Source organism: Gymnodraco acuticeps, unplaced genomic scaffold, assembly GCF_902827175.1.
Source record: "Gymnodraco acuticeps unplaced genomic scaffold, fGymAcu1.1, whole genome shotgun sequence".
Classification (NCBI taxonomy): Eukaryota; Metazoa; Chordata; class Actinopteri; order Perciformes; family Bathydraconidae; genus Gymnodraco; species Gymnodraco acuticeps.
The window spans coordinates 1,319,947-1,333,375 of record NW_022990838.1 but is presented as its reverse complement, the minus strand read 5'-3'; the positions used below and the strand labels follow the sequence as shown (position 1 = coordinate 1,333,375).

At 40.0% G+C, this 13,429-nt stretch overlaps 1 protein-coding gene across 1 annotated transcript; it reads right to left on the bottom strand.

The window, feature by feature from the left end:
- Positions 1-668: 668 nt before the first annotated feature.
- Positions 669-11,785, bottom strand: ywhag1 (3-monooxygenase/tryptophan 5-monooxygenase activation protein, gamma polypeptide 1). The gene is made up of 2 exons (XM_034233056.1): positions 11,529-11,785; positions 669-2,777 (listed from the first exon to the last, which is right to left on the bottom strand). The coding sequence occupies exons 1-2, from the start codon at positions 11,613-11,615 to the stop codon at positions 2,121-2,123; spliced, it is 744 nt and encodes a 247-aa protein (XP_034088947.1). The 5' UTR covers positions 11,616-11,785; the 3' UTR covers positions 669-2,120.
- Between the last annotated feature and the right edge of the window lie 1,644 nt (positions 11,786-13,429).

The following is a 13,429-nucleotide window of genomic DNA, read 5'->3' as shown; positions in this document are numbered from 1 at the left end:
CTTATCAAAATATTGCCCTGATATAACAATTGTGTTGTAAGCTGGTAAATATGTTTGCCTAATTGCCATCTTTGAATTTGTTTCCCATGTTTTACTCAACAATACCCTATTAGATTGATTACCATCCAATACCTATTATTAATAGCAAGCCATTTCTTTGTTATTACACGCCGATATTATTAGTTTCATCTATAACCACCAAGCTGTAATGTAAAGTACCACCGATACTTAAATGCATTTTGCCAATAACACTTCTGTACTTCTACTTAAATAGAATGCATGGCATTTGTACTTTGTGTTATAGAGTGCATTTCTAAAGGAAAGTATTTACTATTGGTTTTATTTTTTCAGTTTTAGTTGAATTGAGTTGAGTCATAACATACTTACATTACACTTAAATTGTGTCTGTTGTAAAACAAATATATATATATATAAGATAATTGTGTGGTTTGTATTGTTTTACTGTTCAATTGCATTTGAATTATAGTAGTTAGATTCTGGTACTGCCCTGGACGTTTAACCACTGACAGACCACCTGAGACTGTAACTCTATATGATGCTGCTTTACTCCCAGTGTCCACAGTTAACACACATACTGCCTCTTTCACAAGTCAATGTTTACTTCATTTTGTGTCACCGTTACCAAAAATTGCATGTAACCATAGCCATGTCCTTAACAGATCAATTTATTGTTAACAATCACTGTTTTGGTATAGCGTACTTCAGCAAATGGAGTAAAGAAAACAAAGATTAAAATAAGGTCTAGCTAACAATTGCAATAAAAAGAAATAAATAGAAAATAATCTGATTAAGGTCTAGTAATTCCATGTTCATATGAATACATAACATCTACAGTATAAGTTAATAAATTGAAGCTACTGTATAAATACATCACCAGCATGCAAAATATTGTATTATGGAGAATATTGGAGCAGTTATCATCTTACACTGAAGAAACAGTATCATAGGCAAGTGCATTTCTTGACCAAGAAGAAACTGGAGACAAAGTAAATCCACAAACCTCAAATCTGCTTTTAGAGCTTCCACTTAACATTGCATGTGCTCTGTCCACAAATAATACTTTGTGGACAAAAAGTTTCAGGTGCCGTTTCAGAGATCATACTGAGTGTTTTGAATAAGGATGGAATCATGATAATGTTCAATCACCACATTCTTTTTTGAAATGTCCATTTATCTGACTTTGCTATCTGGAACTGTTTCCTACAAGGAGCCGATAGAAGTTGGTATGAAAATACTGACGAGAAGAATTAGGTGTCGATAAACAGTTAATTTCTTTAATAAAGCACATCAGCACATGAGAGGGACACGCTGCACTACTTCATGAATTTGTATTTTTAGTTACAGTATGACTGCGCTGGACACATACCTGACACAAAGCAAAACAAAAACATTTTTTAATGTCATCTTCATCAACAGAGACAACCTGCTTTTCACTCAACGATCATAGTGTGGTGCAACTAAAGATGTCGGTGCGTATTTGAAGTTACACAATGAAGTTGGACACCCCCTAAAAAAGCTCAGTCTTCATCTCTGCAACCCTTCTGCTCTCTCACCCGCTTCCTCCCTTGTCTTTCTCTCTCACTAAGCAAGGCCATTACATTCGAGGTGACTCTAATTTTCTGGTTGCTCAAGCATCGAAACCGAATTTCTGAATGCTCCTCCGCTCACCAAATACAATAAGACAGCTCAGCTTCATCTGCGCGATAAGACCAGTCTCTGCCAGTGTGAAGGTATCGTTACCCAATAGTCACACTGCGATGAATGACACATCTCCTGCTTCTATAGTGGTATTTTGGCAAATGCTGCAGAGGCTACCAAGGAGGGGGTTTCCTTCTTTTATTTATTCTTTGTATCTAATCCTAGGTAATTACTCAAACCAAAATTGTCTTCCCTCCAACTTTTTTTTATTTGTTGAAAAATAAAGAACAGAAGCCACGTTACTACCATCTGCTAAAGTGGCCTCCAATGTTCCAACACCCCCTCCCCCCACTTCCGTTTCTTTTTTAATTTCTAAGAATTTTTTAACTAGTATTATTATTTTGTCATCATTTGTGAGCGCGCCTGTTGTGTTGTTTTGGCAGAATGAGGTTTCGGACCCTTTAATTGTTGCCCTCTCCTCCCTCGTCGTCCTGCTGGTCGCTCGTCCAGAGCGTCAAGTTGTCTCGTAGCAGCTGCATGATGAGAGTGGAGTCTTTGTAGGAGTCCTCGTTCAGGGTGTCCAGTTCGGCGATGGCGTCATCGAAGGCGGTCTTGGCCAGGTGGCACGCCTGCTCCGGGGCGTTCTGGATCTCGTAGTAGAAGACGGAGTAGTTGAGAGCCAGGCCCAGGCGGATGGGATGGGTGGGCTGCATGTGCTCCTTGCTGATCTCGTGGGCCTCGCTGTAGGACTTCTCGGAGGACTCCACCACCGCGGCCCTCTTCTCCCCCGTGGCCACCTCGGCCAGGTAGCGGTAGTAGTCACCCTTCATCTTCAGGTAGAACACTTTGCTCTCATGCTGTGTCTCGTTGCAGTTCTTGATCAGGAAGTTGTCGAGGAGGTTGAGCACGTCCTGGCAGACGGCCTCCAGCTCCTTCTCGATCTTTTCCCGGTAGGCCCGCACCATCTCGATTTTCTTCTCATTGCCGTCGGCAGATGTTTTCTGCTCAATGCTGGAGATGACGCGCCAGGAAGAACGCCTTGCCCCGACCACGTTCTTATAGGCCACAGAGAGCAGGTTCCTCTCCTCATTGGATAGCGCTTCGTTCAGTTCTGTGACCTGAAGAAATAATAAAAGCAGGCGTTAGCATATGTATTTATGTCAATTGTCTTTTCGTCAAACATGTGGCGATTTGTCTCTTGGAACAGCCTGACAATTGGACAGTTAAAAGCTGTAACATTATATAAAGTATGGATAACAACTATTTAATCCTCTGTGTAGCCATCACAATTTGTTGGACAACATAGCATAGCAAAGCATTGCCTCCAGGCAAACTGTACAACACCCAAGGCAGCAGTCATTGCAGAGCAAACCCCGCCTCCAGCTCTCCGACATCCTCCTCTGAGGGGATTGCTGATTGGATGTCCAGAGCTCTGAAAGCTGGTTTTGTTGTGTTTTGTTTTGACAGGCCTGTGTCTGGCTGGAGGATTTAATCCTTTATACCCCACTGGGGCTGTGCAGCAGAGGCATCTTTACAGACCTTTTCTGAGTATAAAGCCTGTTGTTACTTTCTTTTTAGTACAGAATTCAGTTCCATAAGCGTAGCAAAGCGTGGGGCCCCGGCCTATCAGGCGGAAAGGCTCTTCACAATGCCCTTACTGAACATTATATTTGTCAACATAAAACTACATCCTGGGTATAAACTGAGGGGATTGAACTGATATTTCCTTTGTATTTAAATAGGAAATTAAGCTAGCTTTTTAAAGCTGCTTTGCTTTAGCTATGAAGCTCCCCAAAAGAAGTACAATAATAAAGACAGTTCCCTTTAGAAAATCTAAAATACAAGTGTGACTTGGTGTTGGTATTACGAGAATATTAACTCGGCAATTATAAACGCAGAAACATTTGGTAAAAATGACAATGTTAACATGCTCATGTTTAGCAAACAATGTTTACCATGTTGGCCATTTTAGTGTGATATCATGCTAACATTAGCTAATTAGCAGTAAAAACAAAGACTGAACTGATGGGAATGAAAAGTAACATATTTGGTCATTGCCAAATTGCCAAATTGCCAAATTTCCAAACTGAAATTCTGAACAGATGTTACAAAGTTAGGATTTCACTAAACTTCTCACAATTCTTCTTTTGGGGTTACAAAAGTCTAAAGCAAATGTCATGGCAATCAATCCATTTGTTTTAGAAATGTTTTGTTAATAACTACAAATCTCATCCTCATGTAAAGTTAAAAAGCCCTTTGTTGTCTGGGAACCATCAATGTCTGTATACAATTTAAATCATATCAGTTCAGTAGATTTTGAAATACTTCATAAGTGAAAAGTATGACCTGCTGGTGGAGTTATTTTCTATGGAGGTAATGCTGCATGTGTACACAGCTTCCTTGATCAAAGAAAGCAAAGCTTAAACCTTTGACCTTCTGAGGTGCATCACAGTCATGATGAGCTAACAGCTGAATCATTCTTCTTTGGTTAGACTCTAATGACACACAGTAGCTGCTAATCCCTGTTCCAGTCGTTACTACAGTCTCTATTGATACAAACCTATGACTAATCATGTGTTCATCTGATTAACTCATTCTCAGCACACAAGTCTTTATAAACATCCACATCAACAGACGTTATCACCCTCTTTAATGAGACTCCTGCAAATGAGAGGGAGGTGAAGGCAAAGAGCAACCAGTGATGCAATCTCTTGTTTCCATGGCAATGGCAAAATCTGCTTTGTTTTATGAGAGCCATACAAGAGTGAAATATCTTAACTGTTTGGTACATTTGTAAATGTTGGTAATCCAACTAATGTCTTTGGTGATCTCCTAACTTTTGCCGTTCAGATTTGAATGACATATCTTGATAACTATTTAATGGATGGCTGTGAACTGAACTATAAGTATATGAAGTACCAAGAGGTGAACATCTACAGGCTTTAGAGATCCCTTGACCTTTCTGTAGCGCCATCATTAGGTAACGATTTGAATTTGAATTGTAATTCTTTGGTTGCTTGTAACACTACATTGCATCAGCTTTGCCTGCTTTCTTTCTGTTAGGTGCTAAATAGCTGAAGTGATGCACACTAAACCAGGATCTAAAAATAAATAAATAATCTATTTGATCCAAAAGGTGGAGTTGTATGCCTCCTACAGGATACACCCCTTTGAATTTGAAAATGCCTTTGTCTTGTTATGTAGCATTACCACAACAACCAAACATCATCCTTCCCGCTCTTTACTTTATTGCAGTGTAATGAACAATGCATCCTCTTGTGTGTGCGCTTGTTCGTAAAGGAGTGTTTCTACAAGAGACATTGTAAAAATATACAACTGATATGAAAAAGAACCTTTGTACTGTAGAAGTTTGAAGACAGGCAAACAACAAAATGACCTCTGTTGCATAATGATCCCACTTACAAGCACAGAAAAGGCCCCATGCACCCCATTAGTGATTGCTAGATCCCAGCCTCAGCTCCAAACCGCTCTATGCCTTAGCCCATTAAATTACAATTAGAGTAAACAAGTATCTGACCTACAGCAAAAGCAGCAAGCAGAGGAGGTCAGTGCTGGAGCAACAGAAAGGTCAGAAAAACAAGGCCTAAACAACACGCCTGTAAAAACATGGATGCCTTTGTTTCAGAAGGCTGCTGGGTGAGCAGAAAGCCCTGACGGAAGCTGTGGTGCAGGCAATGACAATAGAGCTCTGTCTACCCATAAAGCTCATCAATCGCGCCTGCTCTCGTGACTCATCCTTGCACAAGGCAGTCAGACTTCCAAACAACTTAGTGTTAAGGCAAACAAAGGCCAGACATGACAATCAATAACTTCCTTTTTGACAGCTCTCTGCATGACCATTAGTAACCTCAGGAGAGACCCTGAAAGGGCTGAAGGCTTGACAAATATTACTTTGGGTTAGACCTCAATGTGTGCAGCCCTACATTTCCATTAATTCCCCATTTTTCTTCCAGTTCCGGGCTTTGCTTCTGTCTATACATTGCTCATTTTTCACTCCCCGGGCTCCCCTAACCTGATGTGACAACCCCCCCCCCCGCCAAGCCTATTTTTAGGCAGCAGAGCATAATGGCACTGTGGACTACCTGACACCACGAGCGGTGTGAATAGGGATAGAGCCTTGGTGCTAAGAAAGGGGGATGCAAGGTGGTGTATGAGTGTAGTAATTGTGGTGGAGAGGCAGCTTTGAGTAGCTCTTTGTTGCTATGCATATGACATTAGTTGTTTCTGTGACCAAAAAAATTACTCTCTCAGCGCCGGTACCACTGAAAATGGTTTATTTTAACATGGAACAGGAAAATAAGGTCTGAAACATGTTGTGCCTATCTAAAACAAATCAAATAGACTTACTAGTTTCTACAGGCTAAAGCAACTAAAATCTCTCACCAGCAAAATACCTCGACAGTTAAATGCCATTTTACATTTCATTACTATACAATACAGTATTTATTATCATTATAGTATTACTATTTCGGCGATTAGATCAAATATAAATTATATTTGATGCAACTTTAGTTACATTTCCATGACTTTTCCAAAACTTTGGGAAAAATATTGTTTTCCATAACTTTTTCAGGGCCTGGAATTAGCATTTTGAATTTCCATGACTTTTCCAGGTTTTTAATGAACCCTGTAAAGCATCTCTGTTACTATAGCTCTCTGCTGTCATTATAAACAGGAAACCGTTGTGACCAAAAAAGTGACAGTAAAATCTGTCCTTCCTTTTTCTGAAAGGAGGTATAACTGTTATTTGTATACCATTGAATTGTATGACAGCATTAGTAATTGATACCTGCAATACAGTTACTAGGAGTCATAAGTCACATTAAGCGAATACAAATGAATGATGACAGTGCTGAGATAATTGTGCCATTGCATTAGTAATACTTGGTCATAGTCGGTCTTAGGGACTCATGCGGATGTTTCACACTTGCGTTTTGTAGGGTTGGTAATCTCCCAGCTATCCCTACCCTGTTGAAATCACTTGCATCATACTTTCCAGGTCTGTAATAAATTCTGTAAACTCATTCAGGGGCATGAAATCCCATACAAATAAACCTCGTCATTGTGCCAAAGTAATAAAGCAACAAATGTATAACAAAATTATAAGAAAATAAAGTACATGTTTTTTGGCAAGCTACAAATGTTTTCAAGTCTCTAAAGCCCTTCGTCCTTAAAACTGCTTAAGATGATAAAACAAAGCTCTCATTTGCTCCACACACCCAGTTTTACCTAAAAAAGCGTTGTCATTCTCTTTTTTTTGGTTTGAGAAATATTGTTTTGAGTAATTTTCAAAAATTAATATGGCTTTTTTTGGAGACAACAAATGAAAGTAATGTAAATATCCTAAAACCAATCATCACTGTTGTCACACTGCTCACTGATGAGATGTGTTAAGTGCCTGGAACAGACAAATACTCTCTATGTATTCCTTTTTTAGCTGCCTCCTTTCTTCTGTACTATATTACAACTTCAAGTCAGGATAGATGTGTCAATGTTATTCAGGAAGCTGCTAGCATTTATGTCCCTGCACTTGTTGACTAAGCAAAAGAAAATAGACATCATCCTAACACAGTGATGCTAAAAGCTTATAACTTACTGCTGTAGGGAATACAACTCGGTTCAATTTTGTATATCTTGATGCAAATGTAAGAAAGGCATTGTAAAATTAAAGTGATTACAGTGTCTGTTGTGTGGTGGGAAAGGTGGGCGTTTCTCGTAGTGCCATATGACTCACCACTGAGTCAACATTCATTTCAGGACATCCTGAAATGTCCTGAAATGACATTTGCTAAACTCATTCAAATTGGAATAAGGTTATGAAGTATGTTCATACTTCATAAATTAGGTAAACTTTGCAGCTTTCAGTGCCCCCTGGAGAAAATTCCTAATCGGGGAAGCAGAACAATCAGAAAACAGGAAATGGTGACTAGAAGCTAATTTCCTGGTCAATCATTATCTAAAATGAGGCTCATCATAGTGTCCAATTCAAGAACCTTATTCTACAACTTGCATTACGGTTACATTTCAAACAATAAATCTTATCTGATGTTGAAGATATCTCTCCCATCAACCTTCACCATCCTACTCACACCCACTCCTATAAAAATCACTCCTACATGCAGCATTATGTTCGATTTAAAATGTGTCCGCTAGCAAAAATAATACACAAGTAGCCCAAGGAGTTTAATTTAATCAGTGAGAATAACATTGGATGAAGAATATTGTGGATCAAGTTCCTGTTTTTCCTCCAACTTATGTTGTTTCCCATAGCAACAGACAAATCAAATGCTGCAGTGTCAGACCTCAGCGTAGCAGTGGTGGTGTTACCTAAAGTGTAACTTCTAAGAAACTAACATATTGTTTGGTTTATTTAAGTATATTGTGGCATATCATGGGTAGTAAAGTCTAATAACGATGGACTGGCTATGGGTAGGCAATATATCAATATTGTCATATGAGACATGATATCGTCCCATATATATTTGTCTTTTTCTGGTTTTAAAGGCTGCATTACAAGTGTAGCACATTAGCAAATAAATGTTTTTGTTTTTTAAATCTTAAAATGATTCCAATGAAGGCAGTTTGATTATCAGCTATTCTGTTTTACACTGAAATGTACAGCTAAACAGACATTTGTGTCTTCAAATTGTTCTTCTTTTAATCCAACACAACAAATACTATATATAGTATTGTCAATTCATATTGGACACACATCTAATGTATGGAGCAGCTGCAACAAAATGCATCTGTAAACACATTGAACGTACTTCCATGACAGAATAATGCATTCAGTTCATTAAGTGTGATGGAAGCCCTGACGCTCTGTGCCATGCACTTCCTTAGACGCTCTACAATAGGGTGTGTGTTTGTGTGTGTGATAGCGTATGTGTGTGTGTGTCACAGCTCATTTACAACAATTGTGTCAAATCAGCACATTATACTGGCTATGGTCACTGGGTTAAATTAGTCCTAGTTAGCCTTTTAGCATGTCATCAAAATGAGCTGCGACAAATGAAAAGACCCTGATTCACAAATTAGCGAATACATTTATATTCCATTCCGTTACTCAGGGATCTTGGAGGCTAAATGCTGTGATCTTTAACACCGCTTTGAAGCGAAAGGAGTGAAATAGGTCAAATCTATCTGTGTGTCTTGATCTGAATGGATGAATGAATGCATGCATCATCAAAAATGGTTTCCTGAACCTTAACTTAATCAGGATCAAATGAGAGCCAATCTTTCCATGTACATAATGTGACTTGTGCTAATGTTACATTCAACAGTTACGTATGACCTGTCTAGTTTAATAAAGCTAAAGAGAGACAGAGGATATATGAACTCTAACTGAAATCCAACCCGTAGTTACTTTGCGTAACCTAATTCTGTGCACATTTGTAACAGTGTTTTAGCAGTTATTTGTATTGAGCTACATATACAGACTGAAGTCTCTGTGAACATTGACTCTGAGGAATTCATTTGTAAAAGAGGTCTCAATTGGTCAGAACTGGGTTCAACACGCATTTCTCAGAGCACATCAGTAGAATATATTCACTTATAGAGATGACTTGGCTGTATGTTTCTGTGCTCCAAATCTTTTTGCGCAAGCAAAGGCAACTGGGTCTGCATCACTGATCGGTTACTGATCGCTCATACCCGCACAAAACAGACAGAAAGAGGACAAGCAGAAACAAAGGCTACTCTCAAAAATACCCTACAAAATGTTATTTGGAAAGACATTGGAGGACAGATAATTACACATTTTTGTAGAACCTGTGTCTAAATTACAGTTGAAACAGAGACTAAATCCTTGCTTTTTTTCCGGCTCCCAAATAATGAATGAATGCCTCACACAATGAGAATAACCGTGGATTTAACTCATTCTGATTGTGAGACATGATATCTACATTACTATAGTCTTATAAAGGCTGTGGTGCATGAACATTACAGTTATTTTTTGGCTGGGTCTGGTTCCTGATTCTCAATTGGATGGGTGCAGTGCTGTGTTCTGTAATCCTGATTATTTGGTTCCGTTGCCACCGGGGCGGGGCAGTTACCATGTCTGCAGTGGCAAGGGATTCCCTTCAAATGATGGGCGAGGCAGGCAGACACACCCCGTGCCCAGTGCTGCAGAGACACTGGCTGGGTGAGGGGCAGCTCTCTCTCTGACTCGGCATAAATCTGAAGGGGTGGAGCCCAGCCCCCCCCACCCCTTCGGCATTAATACCCACTACTGCCTGGTCCTAGAGAGCGGAGCGTGGCCTTTACTTTAAACGTGGTGACAGCTTACTTGTTGACTCCTGGGAGTTGAAGCTGATGTCGAAGAAAGTTCCACTAATCTTGCTTTCTCTTTTATTAAACGCAACCACTGCCCTGTACAGCTTGGACTTTCATGCTGAGGATACTGCTACATAGAACTTATTGAAAGTAAACTTCTACTGTCTTAATATTTGGGAATCAGATATATATTGACCAACAATATTGAATATAAAGGCATACAAGTCTTGTAATATCACTGTTACTAAGTTCAAACACAATTAAGTTTACGAAGATATAATGGTCATTCTTTTTAATAAAGAAGAGTAGGGCTGGTCACATAATGTAATAACATTACTCTAGTCGACACACACACACACACACACACACACACACACACACACACACACACTGATATAGAGAGATGCAGCCTTTGTGATAAACGCTGCCTGTGAAATGGTGCACTACGGACGGGCCTGTGCTGCATCTTGGCAGATGATGCGGCACGCCTCTGTGTGGGAACCTGCTGCAAGAGGTTGAGGACGCAGGGATGCGGGTTGCTACACAGCATTGATTAATGCCAAGCAGCCCATCATGCTAAAGTAAGCTCACAGAAAAACGACCATTTGCTGCAATATGACACCTAGATAGCTTTCTGGAATGATGTCCGTCCACCAACACCCACGTCTGGAAGGTGGACGCTTCGTATTTTGTGCGCTGCTTCTGCGCAAATCGATTGCCATCAACCTTCAGCCAACATTGCTTTCAATGCACCAAATGAGTGTCAAAAGAAGGACACTGTCTGATAGTAGTCCATATCAAGCTAAGTAAAAGTGGTATTTCATATTAAACCAATGGCCCGTTATTCCTCGTGCAAACCGGAACGCGACCATCAGCCTACGATGTCATTCTCATCCTCATGGTACCACCTAGCTCGTCCTCTGTTCCGCCACTATGCGCACCTTCCGACGCACTAATTTTGATATTATTTATCGTAAAAGCCCACGTTTGGCCCCAAAATACGATCAAATCACGTATTATCGATATTTGTGTGATATTTTCCCCCCCGGTTCTTTTACAACCGAGCTGTCTGGCCGTTTTTTAAAGGAGCCTGGTCAAAGGCACCGCCCCAAGATCAAACAGACCGCACTTCATCCACAATCCACCGCATTACACCGCCAATAAAAGCCTTTGATTTACAGCATATTAGTTATTCCAATTTCACCTTATCATATCGACATGGTCTCTCTAATACCAGAAATGTGCGGAGAAGGCTGATAATATGAGCACAGGCTTTACGGGCCTTTAAATATATGTTGCCCAAATCGTATTTTGGCACTACTTTTTCCTGCCCACAATTATGTCCAAGCCATAAACGTAATCTTTAATCATAACTTTCATACACCATATTGCGTGTCTTATTCGCTTTAGGGTCAAAATGTGCTCGAACACAGAGGCATAGCCCCTTGTCTGCTGCCCTAATGCTAGGTTAGCAAGCTTTTACACACCTCTAACAAATGCAAACACATATTGATGAAGCTAATAATAAACATATTTTTTAAGAGAAAATGTCATTACATAGGAAGCCCACTTACCGATTTCATGGCAGCTGCCATATCATCATACCTCTCCGCCTGCTCGGCCAGCCTGGCTTTCTGCACCAGTTGCTCGCGGTCTACCATTTTAGATATGGTGTGTGTTTGCTGTCCTATGTGTTTCGGAAGTAAAGATCGTTAATATGAATGTTTTAATGCAGAGAAACGGGTACCGGGTCCTTCTCGCTGCAGCTGCTGCCTGCTGTCTGTGTGCCTGCCGACGGGACACCCCTCCCCTCTGAGTACTTTCCCTCGGTTTTGTCACCACCCAAAAAGGCGTGTCTTAACGGAGTGATGTAACGAGCCTGGCAGTCCAGGGGAAATGATAGCACAGCCTATTGCCCTAAAGCCAGGCAATGTAGGGTTTACACTGCACACATATGCAAGTAAAATGAGGTTTGATTGATATAGGGTTGACTTGTACTGTAGTGCATGGCGTTATCAAACTTTCCAAGTAGGCCTGCAGTGACTTGACTACTATCAGGGCAAATGCACTGGGCCCCAGAGCCCCAGAGCCCCATCGCCGGCTCATAATGCCAAGCTTTGACTTGAAGAATATGCTCATCTAGTCAAGTACAATACCAACTGACATGAAACAATTCATTTGTAAACAAACTTGATTTCAAATACAAAACATAATAGAGGTTTGTGCAATGGGATACCCCAATAAACTATCCAAAGGAGCCTGACACTTAACACAAAGTATTTACAATATACTATTACTAATCGGAGAGAGTTTGTTTAATACAGAAACATTTACATTTACACTCCAACACTTAAAACTAAACAAATACCATAAAAACTGAACTAATCTCATCCTGACTACTTAACGGCTTAATTAAATCAGTCTTGAGTTAAAACAGGTAAGATATCATAAACAGTAGATATATGACTAATGGACAATGGTACACATTTAATGTATTTTAGAGTAAGGTAACTTCAAGATAGACTGTGTACCTGTCTTAAAGAAAACATTGATGAACAGAGATTCAAATAAAACACGTTTTATGTATTATTTCTATATTAATTATTAGAGTCAAGGAAACATATTGTCCTTGTGTCTTATTGACTGAGTCACCTGTGTAGCTGATAAAGAAGAGACACACCTGTGACCACAGAGCATTTCATATCTTGTGTTTGACATCACTGCAACGTTGTTGCTTGGCAGAGGAAAAACAAAGGGGCAGGCAAATTATCAATTAAAGAAGAACTTCTACAACGATTGGTACTGCTCTAGACTGGTTTAAGTCGTATCTGTCTGAAAGAAGTTTTAATGTAAATCTTAATGAATTTACTTCCTCCTCTGCTCCTCTCACATACGGGGTACCCCAAGGCTCCATTCTTGGGCCGATTTTATTTTCCCTGTACCTGCTCCCCCTGGGCGCTATCATTAAGAAATATGGTGTCTAATTTCATTTTTATGCAGATGACTCGCAAATCTACATGCTCCTGAAAATAAATGACCCAAACCCTCAGCAACACCTGTCTGACTGTCTGCAGGACATCAGAGCCTGGATGGCCTTGAACTTTTTAAAATTCAATGAAAAAAAGACAGAGGTCATAATATTTGGACCCAGTGGTGGCCCCAATGCCCCGCCTGGGCTGGATTCTCTTGTCCCATATGTGAAACCCATTGTCACAAACCTGGGAGTACGGATTGATCATGATTTTAAACTAGACAAACAGATTAACTCTGTGGTCAAATCCAGCTTCTTTCAGCTAAGACTTTTAGCAAAGGTCAAGCCTTTCCTTTCTTTTAATGACTTTGAGAAGATAATACATTGTTTTATATCCACTAAACTGGATTACTGCAATGCTCTTTATATTGGAGTGACCAAGGCTTCCCTGTCACGCCTACAGCTAGTCCAGAATGCTGCTGCACGCCTCCTTACAAGGACAGG

Excerpts from the sequence above, each read along its gene's own strand:
- ywhag1 (XM_034233056.1), bottom strand. The coding sequence starts at position 11,615 with ATGGTAGACCGCGAGCAACTGGTGCAGAAAGCCAGGCTGGCCGAGCAG. Across the intron at positions 2,778-11,528 it reads TGGCAGCTGCCATGAAATCG|GTCACAGAACTGAACGAAGC; the intron begins GTAAGTGGGCTT and ends TTATTTCTTCAG.